The sequence below is a fragment of the Hemitrygon akajei genome, chromosome 4, assembly GCF_048418815.1.
Source record: "Hemitrygon akajei chromosome 4, sHemAka1.3, whole genome shotgun sequence".
In the NCBI taxonomy this organism is placed as follows: Eukaryota; Metazoa; Chordata; class Chondrichthyes; order Myliobatiformes; family Dasyatidae; genus Hemitrygon; species Hemitrygon akajei.
The window spans coordinates 194,229,371-194,250,732 of record NC_133127.1 but is presented as its reverse complement, the minus strand read 5'-3'; the positions used below and the strand labels follow the sequence as shown (position 1 = coordinate 194,250,732).

The 21,362-nt window shown below is 41.2% G+C and overlaps 2 protein-coding genes across 10 annotated transcripts in view; one reads left to right on the top strand and one right to left on the bottom strand.

Annotated features, from left to right (window-relative positions):
* aamdc (adipogenesis associated, Mth938 domain containing) overlaps positions 1 to 1,176 on the bottom strand; it is a 31,416-nt gene extending 30,240 nt beyond the window's left edge. For 2 of the 3 annotated variants that reach the window (XM_073044310.1, XM_073044311.1), the window contains exon 1: positions 963 to 1,175. The gene's annotated coding sequence lies outside the window, so the exon portion shown is untranslated. Of the gene's footprint in view, positions 1 to 962 lie in introns of all 3 variants that reach the window. The other variant, XM_073044312.1, reaches the window with a different exon arrangement.
* Positions 1,177 to 1,209: 33 nt separating this feature from the next.
* The window catches only part of rsf1a (remodeling and spacing factor 1a), a 124,785-nt gene continuing 104,632 nt past the window's right edge, over positions 1,210 to 21,362 (top strand). For 6 of the 7 annotated variants that reach the window (XM_073044307.1, XM_073044304.1, XM_073044303.1 and 3 more), the window contains exon 1: positions 1,210 to 1,412. In XM_073044307.1, the coding sequence (XP_072900408.1) occupies positions 1,283 to 1,412 (130 nt within the window). In that variant the 5' untranslated portion in view covers positions 1,210 to 1,282. Of the gene's footprint in view, positions 1,413 to 1,443; positions 1,467 to 21,362 lie in introns of those variants that run through there. The other variant, XM_073044305.1, reaches the window with a different exon arrangement.

Sequence of the window (21,362 nt, the reverse complement as noted above, 5' to 3'; positions counted from 1 at the left end):
CTTACAGGCAACCCGTGTTCAAATCTATCCATACTATCCTTTGGCCACAACAGTCACATACCTACAGATACTGATTGAAATGTTTCAACAGTCTTCCTCATTGAGCCAGGTTCGATTCCTGCTGTTGCCTGTAAGGAGTTTGTACATTCTCCTCTTGACCGTGCGGGTTTCCAATGATGCGTTTCACTGTATGTTTCAATTTATATGCGCTAAATAAAACTAACCTTTAATCTTTAAGAATTACATTTTGCTCTCCATTCATTATTGTTTTTTTTCTTATATTACCTCAATATAATTTGATCTGTATTGATGACATGGAAAACAAAGGTTTTCGCAGAACCTCTGAACAAGTGACAATTAGATAGGTACATGGAGCTTAGAAAAATAGAGGGTTATGCACTAGGAAAATTCTAAGCAGCCTCTGGAGTAGGTTACATGGTCAGCACAACATTGTGGGCCAAAGGGCTTGTAAATTTCTACATTCTATATAATAAACCAATTCATAGATGAGAAAAATGCTGCAGAAAGTTGTGAACTCAGTCTCCTCCATCATGGGCACTAGCCTCCCCACCATCCAGGACACCTTCAAAAGCCAATGTCTCAAAAAGGTGGCATCCACCATTAAGTACCCTCATCACCCAGAGCATGTCTTCTTCTCATTGTTACCATCAAGCAGGAGATACAGGAGCCTGAAGATACACTCTCTACGATTCAGGAACAGCCTCTCCCCCTCTGCCATCAGATTTCTGAATGGTCAATGTACACTATTTTTTACTGCATATTTGATCTACTATATATTTATTATTGTAATTCAGAGTTTTTATTATGTCACTGCAAAGTAACATATTTCACGACATATGGCAGTGATATTAATTAGCTCTGGTGTCTCTCTGACGCTAGATTGAATTTGTTAAGGCCTCATCAGTCAGAGCTTAATGCCTTTATTTGTGAAGCACACTCACCTATTTGGATGACTCAGTCACTAAAGCAAAACACAATCAATTCCTTTCTGCTCTGGGATGCAGTTTTAAGCGGCTTTTCTGGAGGAGGGGGAGGGTTTTCTTCGCTAACTTGGAAGGAGGAGATAGCTAAGGAACGGTTACCACGGAAACGGCAGCCCGGATTGATTGCGCTCCTCAAAGGTCTGGCAGGGCGGCGCGATGCAGGACGGGCTACTGGAGGAGTCCTCCTGCTTGCCCCACCCCCAACCTCCCGCGAGCGGGGCTCGGCAGCGCTGCACGCCGGGATAGCGGAGGAGGTCGGCGAGTCCTCCGACATTAAGATGGCGGCGGTGGCCTCCAAGCCCAATTTCGCCGTTGTCTGCTCTTTCCTCGAGCGCTATGGCGCCTCGCTGGAACTGCCCGAATTCACCTTCCCCGAGCTGGAAGAAGCGCTGGAAAATAAAAAATCGGGTAAGGGTAAAATAAATCTCCTCAGGAAAGACGCCACAAGATGGTCATTGTGAGGTAAATAGACGGCTCACCAGCATCCCCCCCTCCTCATGCCTATTATGTGTGGTAATCGTGCATTGTTTGCACGGCCGTCAGAATAAAAACTCCTCCCCGATCTACCCCCTCACTCAGACTCATCAAAAATACTTATTTTATAAACGGATTACAAATGAATCGAAAACCAATTGCCATTTTCAGGCGCCTTTTAACATCACGCATGCGCATGCACCTCATGAGACTTCCTGTTAAAAGTAATGCAAAAAATAAAAAAAAACATATTTTATTTATGTTGTTCTTTCTCTGATCGCCATCTTGCGCTGTCTTCTTGTTTTGCGTCCCTCACATTTCCCGCCCTTTCTTCTGGATGTTGTTCTTTTCCATTCATTTAATTTTGTTTACAGTATCTTTAAAATATGCATAACTCGTGTTGATGCGTACAGTATGGTTTTGTGTATCCTTTGCCTTTTCCACATGACCTCTTTAAACCCCGCCTCCTCGCCCAGGCAAACATTTCTCAATCAAATCATGGCTCTACAAAATGTCATTCTTCCTGGTGAAAACAAGCTGTTTAATCAGTGCTCGATTTTATGCTATTTCTATAAACACGATCCTCTAGTTCAATCTGTTGTGACATCACCTTTACTAAATTGTTAATAGAAACCTGTTGATGATGCTTGATGAAGTTGAGTCACTTTGAGGTGATAATGACTGTGTTGCGCTGTTGCTTGTTAACAGTTCCACTTGAATCAGAATACTGTAGGAAATTCTGTTGAGTAGTGTGTGTGACTGGTGTGTGATTATTACAAAATGAACATTCCCCATATAGAATCTTTACGTTTGAAGACTGAATTTTGCATTATTTTCTATCTTCATTTAAGATCAGCTGTAATCATGTAATTTAGTATTGTTTTGTGTTATAATAACCCATTATATAAATTTCATACTAGCTCTGAGGTGTTGTTCATAGAGTTGAGATTATAAGGGTATCCATTAAGGACCCCTATCACCCACGATGTGCCCTCTTTTCATTGTACAGAAGTCTGAAGGTACACACTCAGCTATTCAGGAACAGTTTCTTCCCCTCTGCCATCCAATCTTTATATGAACATTGAGCCCATGAACATTACCTCACTACTTTATCATTTCTGCACTACTTTTCATTCAACTAATTAATACACATACTTACTGTAATTGATTTACTTATTTTTTCTATATTATCATGTATTGTACTGTTGCTGTTAAGTTAACAAATTTCACAACATATGCTGGTGATATTAAACCTGATTCTGATTCCGAAAGCATAAAAATGCTATTGAATGATGGTTTACATAATGTTTTTCATGGGTAACACACTTAGCAGGTCAGGCAGCATCTTTGGAGAGGAATAAACAGTCAACATTTATTATTAGGACTGATGAGTCTTGGCCCAAAATGTCAATGGTTAATTCCTCTCCATAGATGCTGCCTGGCCTGCTGAGTTCCTCCAGTATTTTTTGTGTTACTTTAGATTTCCAGCATTTGTAGAATTTCTAGTTTCTTTTAGATGGGTTTCTTTTTCTGCATCTAAGATAAAGATAGAAGTGGGAATAGTCTATATAGATCCTATCTTTTGATTCAAAAGTGTCTGAAAATCTGTCTTTCACTGTCACTAAGCATCCACAGACTGTTGTGTTGGAGAATAACAAAGATTTACAACTGTATGAGGAAGAAATGTCATCTTGATACAAAATGGCTGATCTTTTAGACTAGGCTTCCTGGTTCTGGTATGATTTCCATCGTGCAATACTCAGGAAAGCTGGTGGAAAAATTGTTGCATTCCTAGTTGGATTGCGTTAGCTGAGTTTGGCAAGGTTAATAATGGAAAACAAAATCAGCCAGTATTCTGGGACATGCACCTGAGAATAGGATTGTGTTACATGGTGGTTAGGCTCATAAAAAATAACAAAGCTCTTGAAAGAGTACTTGGTACTTGTAGTGTTTAACTAAGTCTGAGGAACAGCAGATGAAAATGTATTAAAAGTGGGGGAACAAAATAATGTAAAAGTGAGGGAATGATTTATTTAAGTACCGTAATAAATGTGGGCATTGTGGTAGCAGCTATTACAGCTCGGGGCATTGGAGTTTGGAGTTCAATTCCGGCATTCTCTGTAAGAATGTTTGTACATCATTTCTCTGTGCACATGGGTTTCCTTCAGATGCTCCAGTTTCTTCCCACCATCCAAAGATGTACCGGTTAATTGGTCATTGTAGATTGTCCTGTCATTAGGCTGTTGGTTTCTGGGTGGTGCGGCTCATTGGGCTGGCAGTGCCTGTTTCATGCTGTATCTCTAAATAATAATAATAAAATATATCTGTTGAGAAGCAAATGGGCAAAACAATTTAAGGTGAACACAAAAGGTTCGGTAGATGCTGGAAATCTGGAGCAACACACACAATTTAAGATTCCAGTTACTTGGTGTTAAAAGCTATCTTAGATGCAAATACCATGGATTGGTGGGTTTTCTCACAGGTTTAGAACAAAAGCAAGGACATTTTTTTAGTGGGGGAAATTAACAGACCTCACCTTGATCCGAGAAAAGGTGAAATGTAATTGGAAAATTGGTAGCTAATACCAGTAAGGGCAAATTACTTCGGGTATAGACCATAAGATCCATCGCAATTGCTTTTCCTTTTAACATTTGCAGACTGAATTGTGTATTATTTTCTGTCTTTTTGGATATTGGCTATAATTGTGTAGTTTAGAAGTATTGTTTGCGTGATAATAACCCATTATATAAATTTCGTACTCAGGCAACATAAATATGAAGAGTGCTCAGTTAGACATAGGAAGAACTGAAATTATTAGGGAAAGCATAAAAAATGCTGAAGAATGATGGGTTACATTATATTTTGGATGGTTTTCTATTTTACATCTAAGATAATGGGACTCAAATCCATAATCAGGTTTAATATCACTGGCAAAGGTCGTGAAACTTGTTTTACAGCAGCAGTACATTGCAATGCATAATAACTAAGTTACAATAAGAAATTAGACAGCTGGTGATGTAGTGGGATCAACACCGGATTCAGGGTGAGTGGTCTCTAGTTAAAAAAAAATATTTATTTAGTAGTACAAAAAGAGAGCAATATTAAAAAAATATTGAAGTAGCATTCATGGGTTCATTATCCAGTCAGAAACCTAATGGTAGTGTGGAAGAAGCTATTCCTGAAGTGTTGAGAGTGTGCCTTCAGGCTCCTGTACCTCCTCCCTGATGGTAGCAATGAGAAGAGGTCATGTGTTGGATAATGGAGGTCCTTAGTGATGGATGCCACCTTTTTGAGGCATTGCCTTTTGAAGATGAGTTGCACATAATTTGACTTACAAAAATCCAACTTTATGAAAATTCTTCCCTACATTGTAAAGCATTTTTCAAATGAATAATCATAAAATCTTTCATGGTATTAATGTAATTGCTGAATACTGTATGTCATTAAGTTTAATTCTGGACAGAGATTCTGCAGGCATTGGAAATCCAGAGCAACACGCACAAAATGCTTGAGGAACTCAGCAGGTCAGGCAGCATCTGTGGAAATGAATAAACAGTTGACATTTCAGGCTGAGACCCTTCATCAGGACAGTTTAATTCTGGGTAGCTTTAGTGTGATTATTTAATGAAATGAAAGTGTGTAGAGTGTACGTACAGCAATACCACATGGTAGCTAGAGAAAATGGCTGTTTCCAATTTGTGGAGTAATAGGCTTGTGTACAGTTCTCAGGAACTCTTACATAATCAAGGATATGCCTGTTCAATTAAAAACAATGAAGTGAATTGGTAGGCTAATGTTGAACAACACCCTTACTAATAGGGAAGTCCAGAATGTAGATATCTCAAATCTAACATTCAGGGAAATTATTTAAAAGTGATTGCAAGAAATATTTCTGCACTTTGCAGTTCCTAAAGAGACACGAGAGACTATAGGTTTTGGAAATTGGGAGCAATGTACACAAAATGCTGAAAGAACCCAGTGGGTTAGACCATATCTGTGGGGGAAATAAACAGCCAATGGTGCCATGGTAGTGTAGTGGTTAGCGCAATGCTATTACAGCTCAAAGGTTTTAAAGGTACATTTAATTTCCATGGTCCTGAAAAAACATTTTTACTATGTACTGTACCAGCAGTTATGGTTGAAATGACAATAAAAGTGACTTGACTTGAAATGTATACAATGTACATCCTGAAATGCTTTTTCTTTGGGGCGTTCCAGAGTTAAATTTCAGTGCCGGTCTGTTAAGGAATCTCTTTGTTTGTCCTCTCCATGGAATGTGCGGGTTTTCCCCATGTGCTTCAGTTTTCTTCCACAGTTCAAAGATGTACCTGGTCATTGTAACTTGTCCCATGATTAGGTTAGGGTTGTTTGGGACTGTGAGGTTGCTGAGACGGCATAGCTCGAAATGCTGGAAGGGCCTCTGCACTGTATCACTAAAATAAAAGTAAAAGTAAATAAAAATTTTGACTGTTCATTTCCCTCCTGCCTGAGCCGTTGAGCATTTTGTGTGTATGGTTCTTAAGGAAGTGTGTTGTCTCACCTTAGATTGAAAATCTATCAGTAAGTATAGATACTTGAGGAAAGTTGAATAATGAAGGATGTGAAAACTCAGAATATGAAGCTATTGTTTGTAGATATGGCAGAGTGTCATTGCTTTAATGGGGATGTAGTAAAATGTTTAATGCACTTTGATCTCTGGGTATGCAGGTATGGAGTATTTAACATATTTGCATAGTGCTTTGTTTGTAACATTCCACTCCTGTTTCTTGTTTCAGAAGCTCTAATGTGGACTGCCAGGTTCATTAATTCTAAAGTTCCAGCCAAGTCACTTTTCAGCTAGTCATATTTAATTATGCAAAAGAGGTGTGATCATGTCACTGTAACACATGGTGGTTGTGTGAAGGGAAACTGCTAGAACTGTGGTGTTATTTTTTTCATGGTTCTGGATACAGATTTCAGATTTCCCAAATAGGTTTAAGATTTATCAATATAGAACACTACAGCACAGAAACATGCCCTTCGGTCCATCTAGTCTGTGCCAAACTATTAATCTGCCTGATACCATGGACCTGCACCTGGACCATAACCCTCCACGCCTCTTCTATCCATGAACCCATCCAAATTTATCTTAAATATATGAAATTGAACCCGTATCCACCACTTCTGCTGGCAGATCATTCCACACTCACCATCCTCTGAGTGAAGAGGTTGTCTCCCATGTTCCCCTTAAACATTTTAGCTTTCACCCTTAACCCATAACCTCTAGTTCTAGTTTCACCCAACCTCAGTGGAAAAAACCTGTCTGCATTTACCCTATCTATACTCTGTGAAATTTTGTATACCTCTATCAAATCTCCTCTTATTCTCCTATGCTCTAAGAAATAAAGTCCTAACATATTTAGCCTTTCCCTATTGTTTCCTCTCACAGTCCAAGATATACTAGGTAGATTAATTGGTCATTGTAAATTGTTCCGTGATTAGGTTAGAGTTAAATCGGGGTCATCGGGGATTGCTGGGACGGCATGGATCAAAGGGCCAGAAAGGCGGATTTCACACTGTGTCTCTGAATAAATAAATAACTAGAGGTCCTCAAGTCTTGGTAACATCCTTGCAAAATTTCTCTGTATTCTTTCAGTCTTACTCAAAGCAAGAGTACATATATGTCACCACATACAACAGATTCATTTTCTTGCAGGGATAATCAATAATCCATAATAGAATAATAACCATAATAGAATCAACGAAAGACCAGACCAACATTGATGTTGAACCAGTATGCAATATCTTTCCATTAGGTAGGTGACCAGAATTGCATGCAATACTCCAAATTAGGCCTCACCAATATTATACAACTTCAACATATCATCTCTTTTTTTAAAAAAAAAATGAACTTGTGTGTTCATTCATGTGAAAGTTAGTTTTGGCTTTAGTGACATTTCTGAAATCAGCAAATTCCATCTTGCTCTCAGTAATAAAGTACAGATCAACCTCAATCTGTTGGGTCAACTTAACGTGCTTGAGATGGCTCAATGGCCTGTTTGTTAAGGATAATAGCCATGATAGGGTTTTTTGTTTGAATCACCCAAGCCTTCCCATCCACTGTTTTCACATTTCTGTACATCCTTCTTGTGGAAGATAACATTACAATGTTACCTCATAGTTTGCTGTGTGATTTTTAGATTGTTATAGGAATCAGTTCAATCATCCCTCGCATGACACTCGAGAGGCAGCTTTCTATTGGGGACAAGGATACATTATTGGACTTTGTTTATCTGAGACCAGAAGCAATGTTGGGGTTCTTGCTACCTCAACAGAAATTTGCGCAAGATGTTCAGGAGATCAATTTTGATTGATCACCCAGCAAATTCTATCCGTACAACTGAGTTATTGACCAATTCAGCCATTGGTGCTTGTCACTTGTGGGAATCAATCCATTCTGTGGGAATTCATATCTTGATCATCTCATAGTGAAAACTTCTGGCAGTATGTAGTGCAACTGTAGTTTAAGTTTAATAAACACAGGAGGTTATGCAGATGCTGGTAATCTGAGCAACACACAGTGCAGGAGAGACTCAGCAAGTCAGGCAGCATCAATGGAAGGGAATAAAATTAATACATTGATTTTAGGAATTTGTCATTGAAATCAAATAGTTTTTCTCTTTGCAAGAATTAAGGGGCATCACATTCCTAATTAATTGAAAATCAACAAAAAATACTCAAGATACTGGAAATCTGAAATAAAAAATAGAAAATGTTGGAAACATTTGAAAGGTTAGGCACCAGGTTGGAGCCAGATGTTGTGTGAGCTACTCAGTGCTCCCTGCTGTTCTCTTTTTAGTTCTCATCCTTCAGGTTTGACATGACCAATTTCCTTATTTAAATATCTTGGACTTAACCTGAAATTAATATGGAACATTATTTAGGCAAACCCAATGGCTGAATGGCCTAATTCTGCTTTTATGTCTTATGGTCTTATAGGTTGAAGCTGTCCTTGAGCTTGGTGGTATGCATGTTCAGATTTTTGTATTGTCTGCCCATTTTGAGAGGACTAGAGCACAAAAGCAAGGATGTAATGCTGATGCTTTATAAAGCATTGTTAGATCACATTTGGAGTATTGAGAGCCTTTTTGGGCTCCTTATCTAAGAAGAAGTGTGCTGGCATTGGAAAGAGTCCAGGGGAATTTCATGAAAATTATTTTTGGAAGGAAAAGGTTAATGTATGAGGAGTGTTTGATGGCTCAGGGTCTGTACTGGCTGAAGTTTAGAAGAATGAAGAGGGATCTCATTGAAACCTATCAAATAATTGAAAGGCCTAAATAGAATGGATGTGGGGAGGATGTTTCTTATAGTGGGGGAGCCTAGGACCAAAGGACACTGCCTCAGAATAAAAGGATGTCCTTTTAGAATAGAGAGGGAGGTGAACCTGGAATTTACTGCAGACAGCTGTGGAGGCCAAGTCGTTAAATAAAGGTGAGCTTGATAGGTTCTTGATTAGTAAAGGCTTTAAAAGGTATGGGATTGAGAGAGGTAATAAATCAGCCACGATGAAATAACAGAGCAGATTCAGTAGGCCAAATAGCCTTAGTCTGCGTCTGTGTCTTATGGTCTTATATAATCACTTTAGAATCCAATATTTTTACATAATTACAAGTTCCATTTATGATACTGAGCTATCATAGCCAAATGCCACATGGTGCTTCACCAGAGTGTGGACTGACAATTGTGACAGAGACAAGTAGGGCGATAACAAGACGTAACAAAAAGGTTTCGTGATAGTAAATTTTTAAAAACATTTTGGAAAGTGGGAGAAGTTATGATAATATAGACAATTCAAGAGCAGGGAGTCAGTATTGGGATTGAAGGGATGCAAGGGAGAAAATTCGAAGAAATGAAGAGGCCTTTTGGCTCAGATCATGTGTAGTTTCAGTTCTTTTAAATATTCACAAAACTAGGACAGCAGTGGTCATGGGGAAAATCAAACAAATATGCCTTCAAATAGAGTCCATGTAGATCAGCTGAAGAAAGACCCAAAGAAGGCATGAATCACTAAATCAATATGTGCTTTTGATTCGCTGCTTTATGAAAGCATGATAAGAGATAATGTGTGGGAAAGGGCTACAAAATTAGAAAATACCTTGGTTATGTTTCTGACCCTCAGAAAAAATTGCCTCATATCAAGTATACCTTATTCCTACTGAACTTTTGTTTCTAAGTGATCATGTTTAATTTTTATGACAATGTTCATTTGCCAGTGCATATGTTTACTCTGCCTCTCCTTATTGATGCAATTTTTCATAAAAATGAAAGAAAAATATGCTTCAGTAATGGTAGTTTTGTGTAGAATTTGCGCAACTGTTCAGATAGAGTAGACAGGCAGTATCTTTTTCTCAGTTTTGAAATACTGTGGGCTTGCATTTAAGGTGAGTGGGTAATTTCAAAGGACATGCGAGAGGCAAGATTACCAATAAATTATTACAGAGAGTGGGGTGAATGTCTGGCATATATTGCCTGGTGTGTTGGTAGAGATGGATACATAGGGACTTTTAAGAGATGTTTGGATAGGCACATGAATGCGAGGGAAATAGAAGAGATTGTGTAGGCAGAAGAGATTAGTTAAGTTGACCATTTGAGTATTCATTTAACTGGTTTGGCACAACATTGTGGATTAAAGGGCTTGTTTCTGTGCTGTACTGTTCTATATTCTATGTTGACTCTTTGTTGAATTGAACACCCTAATAGTCCAATGCTGACTGGGGACAAGAAATGCAGAAGATTGAGTGAAATTTGAAGAAGCATTTTCAAAAGCTGAGTGACTTATTCAGTAAGCTGTATTTTGTGTATAAAGCCAACTGATGACTGAAGTATGCTGATTCAGTTCATGAGTCAGTTTAGTTCATGACCAAACAAGAATTTAAGTTACCTGAACAGTTCCTTTGCCTCCATCTTTATGTAAGCAGAAGTACTTGCAATAATTATAAACACAAGAAATTCTGTAGATGCTGGAAATCTTGAGCAACCCACACAAATCGCAGGTAGAACTCAGCAGTCAGGCAGCATTTATAGGGGGGATTAAACAGTCAACAGGAAGGGCCTTGGCATGTTGACTCTTTATTTCTTTCTATATATGCTGCCTAACCTGCTGAGTTCTGCCAGCATTTTGCGTGTATTAATTATGCAATGCCCCCAGAGTCATTATATATATATATTCTCATTATATATTGCCCCCGGAGGACTGGGAAGCTTTTAAAGAGCAACAGAAGATAACAAAAAAGGCAGTACACCAAGAAAAAATGAGGTACAAAGGTAAACTAGCCAAGAATATAAAGGAGGATAGTAAAAGCTTCTTTAGGTATGTGAATAGCAAAAAAATAGTTAAGACCAAAATTGGGCCGTTGAAGACAGAAATGGATGAATTTATTATGGGGAACAAGGAAATGGCAGATGAGTTGAACAGGTACTTTGGATCTGTCTTCACTAGGGAAGACACAAACAATCTCCCAGATGTAATAGTGGCCAAAGGAACTAGGGTAAAGGATGAACTGAAGGAAATTTATATTATGCAAGAAACGGTGTTGGATAGACTGTTGAGTCTGAAGGCTGATAAGTCCCCGGGACCTGATGGTCTGCATCCCAGGGTACTTAAAGAGGTGGCTCTAGAAATCGTGGGCGCATTAGTAATCATTTTCCAATGTTCTATAGATTCAGGAACAGTTCCTGCTAATTGGAGGGTAGCTAATGTTGTCCCACTTTTCAAGAAAGGAGGGAGAGAGAAAACATGGAATGATAGACCGGTTAGCCTGACGTCAGTGGTGGGAAAGATGCTGGAGTCAATTATAAAAGAGGAAATTACGACACATTTGGATAGCAGTAGAAGGATCAGTCTGAGTCAACATGGATTTATGAAGGGAAAATCATGCTTGACTAATCTTCTGGAGTTTTTTGAGGATGTAACTATGAAAATGGACAAGGGAGAGCCAGTGGATGTAGTGTACCTGGACTTCCAGAAAGCTTTTGATAAAGTCCCACATAGGAGATTAGTGGGCAAAATTAGGGCACATGGTATTGAGGGCAGAGTACTGACATGGATTGAAAATTGGCTGGCTGACAGGAAACAAAGAGTAGCGATTAACGGGTCCCTTTCGGAATGGCAGGCTGTGACCAGTGGGGTACCGCAAGGTTCGGTGCTGGGACCGCAGCTGTTTACATTATACATTCATGATTTAGATGAAGGGATTAAAAGTAACATTAGCAAATTTGCCGATGACACAAAGCTGGGTGGCAGTGTGAAATGTCAGGAGGATGTTATGAGAATGTAGGGTGACTTGGACAGGTTGGGTGAGTGGGCAAATGTATGGCAGATGCAGTTTAATGTGGATAAATGTGAGGTTATCCACTTTGGTGGCAAGAACAGGAAGACAGATTACTATCTAATTGGAGTCAAGTTAGGAAAAGGGGAAGTACAACGAGATCTGGGTGTTCTTGTACATCAGTCAATGAAAGCAAGCGTGCAGGTACAGCAGGCAGTGAAGAAAGCTAATGGCATGCTGACCTTTAAAACAAGAGGAATTGAGTATAGGAGTAAAGAGGTTCTTCTGCAGCTGTACAGGGCCCTGGTGAGACCCCACCCGGAGATTGAGGAAGGACATTCTTGCTATTGAGGGAGTGCAGCGTAGGTTCACAAGGTTAATTCCCGGAATGGCGGGACTGTCATATGTTGAAAGATTGGAGCGACTGGGCTTGTATACACTGGAATTTAGAAGGATGAGAGGGGATCTGATTGAAACATAAGATTATTAAGGGATTGGACACGCTGGAGGCAGGAAGCATGTTCCCGCTGATGGGTGAGTCCAGAACTAGAGGCCACAGTTTAAGAATAAGGGGTAGGCCATTTAGAACAGAGATGCAGAAAAACTTTTTCACCCAGAGAGTGGTGGATATGTGGAATGCTCTGCCCCAGAAGGCACTGGAGGCCAAGTCTCTGGATGCATTCAAGAGAGAGTTAGATACTCTTATAGATAGCGGGGTCAAGGGATATGGGGAGAGGGCAGGAATAGGGTACTGATTGTGTATGATCAGCCATGATCACAGTGAATGGCGGTGCTGGCTAGAAGGGCCGAATGGCCTACTCCTGCACTTACTGTCTATTGTCTCTTGAATTATAGACCGGTTAGCCTGACATCAGTGGTGGGGAAAATGCTAGAGTCGGTTTTCAAAGATGTGATAACAGCACATTTGGAAAGAGGTGAAATCATCGGACAAAGTCAGCATGGATTTGTGAAAGGAAAATCATGTCTGACGAATCTTATAGAATTTTTTGAGGATGTAACTAGTAGAGTGGATAGGGGAGAACCAGTGGATGTGGTATATTTGGATTTTCAAAAGGCTTTTGACAAGGTCCCACACAGGAGATTAGTGTGCAAACTTAAAGCACGCGGTATTGGGGGTATGGTATTGATGTGGATAGAGAATTGGTTGGCAAACAGGAAGCAAAGAGTGGGAATAAACGGGACCTTTTCAGATTGGCAGGCGGTGACTAGTGGGGTACCACAAGGCTCAGTGCTGGGACCCCAGTTGTTTACAGTATATATTAATGATTTAGACAAGGGAATTAAGTGCAGCATCTCCAGGTTTGCGCATGACACGAAGCTGGGCGGCGGTGTTAGCTGTGAGGAGGATGCAAAGAGGATGCAGGGTGACTTGGGTAGGTTAGGTGAGTGGGCAAATTCATGGCAGATGCAATTTAATGTGGATAAATGTGAGGTTATCCACTTTGGTTGCAAGAACAGGAAAACAGATTATTATCTGAATGGTGGCCGATTAGGAAAAGGGGAGGTGCAGCGAGACCTGGGTGTCATTGTACACCAGTCATTGAAAGTGGGCATGCAGGTACAGCAGGTGGTGAAAAAGGTAAATGGTATATTGGCATTCATAACAAGAGGATTCGAGTACAGGAGAAGGGAGGTACAACTGCAGTTGTACAAGGCCTTGGTGAGACCACAGCTGGAGTATTGTGTGCAGTTTTGGTCCCCTAATCTGAGGAAAGACATTCTTGCCATAGAGGGAGTACAGAGAAGGTTCACCAGATTGATTCCTGGGATGGCAGGACTTTCATATGAAGAAAGACTGGATCAACTAGGCTTATACTCGCTGGAATTTAGAAGATTGAGGGGGGATCTTATTGAAACGTATAAAATTCTAAAGGGATTGGACAAGCTAGATGCAGGAAGATTGTTTCTGATGTTGGGGGAGTCCAGAACGAGGGGGTCACAGTTTAAGGATAAAGGGGAAGCCGTTTAGGACTGTGATGAGGAAAGACTTCTTCACACAGAGAGTGGTGAATCTGTGGAATTCACTGCCACAGGAAACAGTTGAGGCCAGTTCATTGGCTGTATTTAAGAGGGAGTTAGATATGGCCCTTGTGGCTAAAGGGATCAGGGGGTATGGAGAGAAGGCAGGTACAGGGTTCTGAGTTAGATGATCAGCCATGATCATACTGAATGGTTCAAAGGGCCGAATGGCCTACTCCTGCACCTATTTTCTATGTTTCTAGTCCCCTGGGGGGGGGGGGGGGTGCGGATGAGAGAATCAATAGGATGGACATAATGGAATGGCCAGGACTGGAAATATGATAATGAGAAGGTTCAAGCAAACAACAATGACCAGGGAGGCAAATCTGCAAATCAAAGGCTCAAGATATACTGAAGCAGGTCCAGCTGTGGAACGAAGGCAACTCAAATGCAACACATGGACTCAACATCTGGTGAGATAGAGAACTCCAGCTAGGAAGCACCCCACAGAGCTGAAGATCTCTCTGCAGCTAAGCTGCCCCCCCCACCAAGTGTCAAGGAAGGGACCAAGTGAGTGCCCCATGGCACCCTAATCCATTCATCAAGGAAAGATGCTCAGATGGCCTAGGTCATCAGACATGTATCTTGGAAGCAGTTTGATGATGACCTGGATTGCATCTTGGAAGCTACGTTGGCAGGATTTGTCTACAGGAAAATCGACTCCCTCATATCTAATGTGTTCAATTTTGCTAAAGAGTGATTCAGCCCAAGGGAGAAGAAAGAGGATCTTGAACCTATCATGGCAACCAAACAGGAGGGAAAGGGAGATTTGCCACCCAGAGGTGAAATAAAGACCCTGAACAAACAATTCAAAAACAGTTTAATTGACGAAAAAGAAGGTGTCAAAGATCTAACCAGCAAATTGCAGGAACAGCTGCGCAAGCTCAGTAGGGTGGAACAGTTGTCAAAGTAAAGAAGAGAAGCAGAGCACAGTTTGTTAAAAACCCATTCAGGTTCACTAGGACTCTTCTTAGCCACAAAACTCTGGCACCCGAACCAGCTCAAAGCAGGAGGTTGAAAAATTTCTGCGGGAATCACACAGTGATCCCTGTAGGAATCAGGGACTAGAATTCAATCCAAAAGTCCCCCAACCAAGAATCCCAGCAACTGAGCTGAACAAGGCAGACCCCACATGGCAGCAAGTCTAGGATATCATCAAGCGAGCAAAGTCATCTGCCGCCCCAGGACCATGTGGTATACCCTACAAGATATACAAGAAATACCCACAATTCCTCATGAAGTTGTGGAAAATAATGAGAAAGATTTGGACCAAAGGCTGTATTCTTCCAAGCTGGAAAATGGTGGAAGGATGCTTTGTTTCCAAGGAACAAAATTGTTCCATAATCACCCAGTTTAGGACAATCTCCCTTCCTAGTGTGGAGTGCAAGGTGTTCTTCTCAGTGTTTGCGAAGAGACTGACCTCCTACTTAATGGAGAACCACTATATCAACACATCCATCCAGAAAGGTGGCATCCTGGGTTTTTCTGGGTGCCTTGAACACACCTCAATAATCAGCAAATTGATCTGCGAGGCCAGGCAGAAGAAAAGCGACTTAACAGTTGTCTGGTTAAAACTAGTCAACACCTACAGTTCAAATCCACACATCATCCAGGTTGGCCTGGGCCAATATCATATCCCACTAGTAAGGTGAGACATGATCACCAGCTACCTAGGAGGATTCAAGCTACATTTCACTTCAGCCCACTTTATAACTGGGTGGCAAAACCTCCAAAAAGGGATTGCAACCTGGTGTTACCATCTCCCCCATCTTGTTTGTCATGGGTATGAACCTCCTTGTATCAGCAGCAGCAGGTGTAACCTGAAGCCCAGCGTTGGAGCTCGGCATCCAACAACCTGCAATATGGGGGTTCATGGAAGACATTACAGTAATCACTATAACCCTGTTCAAGTAAGGTGGGTATTGGAAACCTTGGACAACATAGCTACCTGGGCTAGAATGGCCAGGAAGTCCAGATGCATGGTGATCGAAAAGGGCAAGGCTACTAGCAAGTTCAGTCTTCAAGTACAGGGAGAAGTCATTCCATCCACAGAGGACAACCCAGTAAATTGTCTTTGGAAGTGGTTTAATGCTGCAATGGAGGACAACGCCAACATCACTGACACTCTAAAGCAGACTGAAGATTGACAAAATTGCACTCGCTGATAAATTTAAGTCATGGTTGTACCAACATGGTCTTCTACCAAGGCTACTCTGGCTTTTCATGGTGTACGAGTTCCCCATGACCATTGTAGAAAGCTTCGAGAGGAAATTCTACATGCACCTGCGGACTTGGCTGGGGACTCCTCCTGCCCCCACAAAGTTTTTCTTCAGTGGGGTTCTACACAAGATCAGTCCAGCTACAGCTAAAGCTCCCGTTGTCAGCAGTAGTGAAAGAGTTCAGGGTGACAAAGTGTAGAGTTGCGTTAACACTGAGGGGCTCCGAAGACAAGCTAATAAATCCAGCAGGAGTCACAAGAAGATCGGGCTGAAAATGGGTCACCAACTTGGCCTTAAACCAGGCAGAGAGCTTCCTGCAATTGAGAGACATCATCAGCAACCCATGCCTGAGACAGCAAGGCCTTGGCTCTGCACATTTCCAACAATGGGGGATTGCAAGTGCAAAGGATAGGCATGACATGGTCTAGGCAGAGGTACGGAACCGTGAAGACAAAAGGCAGATGTTGAAGGCAGTGGAGCTGGGAGTCAAGTCAAGTTGCTTTTATTGTCATTTCAACCATAACTGCTGGTACAGTATACAGTAAAAATGAAACAGTGTTCCTCCAGGATCATGGTGCTACACAAAACAACACAAAACTACACTAGACTGCCTGAAACAACACAGTACTGCACTAGACTACATGAAACAACATAAAACTACATTAGACTTCAGACCTACACGAGACTACATAAAGTGCACAAAACAGTGCAAGACAGAACAATAATTAATAAACATGACAATAGGCACAGAAAAGGGCAAATTACAGTATAATAATAGATTATGCAAATGTAAATGTAAACAATGTTTTAGCAGGAATTGAGAAAGAAATGAGCAAAAATTGCGAAGGGACTGGAGGGTACCTGGACGAAATGGGATTTCTCAAACACAAGATCACTTGCGTAGAGCTTCCACATTTCTTTCCTTCTGCGGTCTGGTTATGACACTCTCTCTACACCATCACAGCTGTCCCTTGGGTTTGAGAGAGGACCCTAGTTGCAAGCTTTGTGGTCAGCGGGGTTCAATGGCACACATACTGTCAGGATGCAGAACAGCTTTAACACAAGGACGGTATAGGTGGTGCCACGACAAAGTCTTGCTGCCCTTTGCTGATACACTGGAGCAGGAGAGGTGTTGAAAGAGACCAGCTGGCAGAGAGGCAAACAGGGCAGTCATTTTCATCAAGGAGAGGGCCACACCAGTCATATCAAAGAGGCCTAAATCTAATCTGCTGAGGTCTGCTAAATCATGGGAGATGAGGGTTGATGTGGAGAGGAAGCTACAGTTCTGGAGGTGGTGCAAATCACACTTTGACCAGACATCGTACTATGGTCCACTGAAGACAAGAAAATCATCCTGGTGGAGCTCACAGTACCGCTGGAGGAAGGATGTGAGTAGGCTCACGAGGGGAAGGCCCTGAAGGAACAGGAGTGCAGGGACAAAGGGTGGCAGGCATGGCTATTCCCTGTGGAGATTGGCAGTAGAGGGTTCCCAGCAAGGTTGGCATGGAGGTTGCTGTTTGTGCTGAGATCTTGATGAAAAGAGCACGAACCAACCAGCTTGCAGGATGGGGGAGGAAGCAGAAAGATCCTCTTGCTGGATATGGAGCAGGCAAGAATGCATTGAGCTGAAAGTCACTGCAGATGGGCAGTGATTTGGCCACCACTGCTGACCCGCCAACTGGAGAGCGTAGTGGTTAAGGATGGAAACACTGAAGGTTGGGCATCACCTGATGACATCTGCTCCAGGCCAAAGGCTACGGTTACCTCATTCCGTAACTGAAGAGAGCACCCCAGTGTATGATACAAGCAAATAATTAATTAAACTCTTGTCAGTGCTTTATGGAAGCGTCAAATCAAAATTGAAGCAAATTGTTCGGAACCTTTATGCATCATCTGGTTGTGACTTCCCTTTTATTTAAATCTAGCATAATAACTTTCTATTTTGGTTCTATTTACTCCGAATGACATTTCTCAAATGGGAGGGGTTTGGCTGATTTCCAAACCAATGTTATATTGATTATCTTTTTATCCCTCCCTGTCTTAACCTGATGACCAGTGTTCCCATTAACATTCAATTTTATCTAAGCCAAGTCAACAATAGTGATGCTGCTTGACCTGCCGAGTTCCTGTAGTATTTTGTTTGTGCTGCTCTGTTTATGGTGAAGTGTGGACCTGATGAATTGTTCATTTGTAGAGTGCAGGATAAGTGACGCTTGAGAAAAGTGCTAGCATGTGCTTGGTAGTTGTAACAACTGCTTTAATTTATGAAACACCTCTAACCATCCTCCCAAGCAACTCTAACATCACTCAGATTTCCCAGAGGCAGTGATTAATGTTCTTATTCTGTCAGAACGTAGGTTTCAGCTATACCACTTTTGTTTACTGCAAAGGACATTGCTTAATGATGTGAAATTCCTTCAGGTCAGGTTTCACCTGTAGAAGAGTTTGAGTCTTTAAGTTACTACAGATGTTAGGCCATAAGGCATAGAAGCAAATTAGACCATTTAGCCTGTCAAGTCTGCTCTGCATTCCATCTCAGCTGATTTATTATCCCTCTCAGCCCCATTCTTTGCCTGTTCCCCGCAATCTTTGACACCCTGACTAATTAAGAACCCATCAACCTCTGCTTTAAATATACCCAATGACTTGGCCTCCACAGATTCACTACCCTCTGGCTAAAGGAAGTCTTCCTCATCTGTCCTTAATTGCCATCCTTCTATTTTGAGACTGCCCTGCAGTTCCAGATCACTATAGGAAACATTTTCTCCACATCCATTTTGTCTAGGCCTTTCAATATTCAATAGGTTTCAATTAAATCTCCTCATTCTTCTAAACTATGAGCTCCCAACCTATTTTTATGCCTTGGATCAATACCATTAAGCAAGGGATCCATGGATGCTAGGTTGGGAGCTCCTGTTCTGAACTCCAGCAACTATAGGTCCAAAGCTTCAACTGCTCATCATGCGTTAACCTGTTCATTCCTGGGATCATTCTTGTGAACCTCCTCTCAACCTTCTTTATTGTCAAAGTTAGAGTTTCTATAGGATCAATGAAATGACATTGAAGATTGAGACCCATCTTCCTTTTAAAATGTACCTTTTAGAATGTAATTTTTTTAAAATTGGAAAGTTTACAGAAAGGACTTATGAGGATGTTACCAGGGTTAGGGGTCCAGAGTTATAGGGTGAAGTTAGTTAGGCTAGGTCTTTTTCCTCAGATGCAGGAGAATTGAGGGGTGACTATGGAAATGTTTAAAATTGAGAGTTATAGATAAGGTGGTTGCTAACAGTCTTTCCTCTTGGGATAGAGGATGTCCTAAACAATGTGTAGGTTTAGGATGAGAGAGGAAATATTTAAAAGGGACTTGAGGGACTTTTTGCCCACACAGAGGGTGGCGAGTATGGTACTAACTACAATTAGTGGTTGAGGCAGATATAGTAGTATTATTTAAGAAACGCTTGGATAGGTACATTGAGAGTTGGGCTTGGAGGGATATAGGCCTAACACAGGAAACTGGGCTAGCTAGGTGGAACCTATAATTGGCAGAGACTGGTTGGGCCGAAGGGCTTATATCCAAGCTGCATTGCTCCATGATCTGACTTTATGCATGACCTTTTGTTTATATCATTGTGTTTAAAATATGTATTTTACTCTAGAATAGTTTTGTCTTTTTTGGGATTCTCCGGGAAACGCCAGTTCAAGTTTGTCATCTGACTGTACATATATACATCCAAACGAAACAATGCATGTTATGTGGTCCAGAGGAACGTCACATACAGCACTAAAAAATATTATCACAAATATGTTCTTAAAATGTAATTCAAAATGCACATAGTGCACAGCACAGGGTAAACAGTGAATGGTAGAGTAAACAGTTCGAGATCTCGGTGATGGCAGGGTATTCGTTAGTCCCTCAGCCTGAGGGAATAAGTTGTTACCCAGTCTTGACAGTCCTAGTCCTAATGCTCCTGTATCTCCTTCTTGATGGTAGTGGGTCAAAGAGATTGTGGGATGGGTGGTAGGGATCCTCAACAATGTTTTGGGCCACATTAACTTATCAGAATATATGTGGTTCAGAGTTGAGAAATAGTCTCATTACATTCTTACCTAATGTATGATGAATGAGATAGCAGAGATGATGGCTAACATTGTCTAAGCACAAGGCAAATATTGGGATGAACATGATATGCTTTAAACAGGCTACTGCCGGTTTTATTTGGAAGAATGGGTCATTGTTTAAAGTGGAGGCAGATAAAGAGCTCAGAAAGTCAGTGTTTTGATCCTATATTAAAAAGCCACCAGAGGGCACGACAACAAGTAATCCACCTCCATTGTGGCAAATCTCTTGGTGTTAATGCCTTGGAAACCAAATAACACAATTTTCTTAATTCTGTCATGTACTGTATGACTACAAAAAAATGTCACTGTCAGCTTGGTTCACTGGTATTTGCCTTGAGGACAACATAGACTTTGGACTCTGTTTTTGTATTGGGTAGCATAATCAGGAGAACATAGAATCAGGAGTACAGCAGAGGAACGGGCTGTATGGCCCACAATGTTGTGCCAAATCAATTAAATTGGCAAATGCAATGATTATATTGATTTCAAGAGGACTAGAACATAAAAAGCAAGGATATGATGTTGAAACTTAATAAAGCACTGGTGAGGCCTTACTTGGAGTATTTTGAGTAGGTTTGGTCCCCTCATCTTAGATAGGATGTGCTGAAACTGGAGAGAGTTCAAAGGAGGTTCACAAAAATGATTCCAGGAGTGAATGGCTTGTCATATGAAGTGTTTGATGGCTCTGGGCCTGTATTCGCTAGAATTCAGAAGAATGAGGGGTGACCTCATTGAAACTTATGAATGGTGAAAGGCCTTGATAGAGTGATTTGGAGAGGATGTCTCCTATGGTGGGAGAGTCCAAGACCAGAGGACACAACCTCAGAATAGAGAAGTGTCCTTTTAGAATAGATGAGGAGGAATTTGAGTGGTGAATCTGTGGAATTCCTTGCCATAAACAGCTGGGGAGGCCAAGTCTTTATGTACATTTAAGACAAAGGTTGATAGATTCTTGATTGGTCAGAGCATAAAGGGATACAGGGAATGCGGCAGGAAATTGGGGCCGAAAGGAAAATTAAGAAATGGTGGAGCTGACTCGATGGCCAAATGGCCTAATTCTTCTCCTATATCTTATCTTGTGGTCTAAATTAGTAATCAAAATGTCCAAGTGAATTAATCTCCAAAGCAACACACACAAAATGCTGGAGGAACTCAGCAGGCCAGGCAGCATCTATGCAAAAGAGTAAACAGTTGAATTT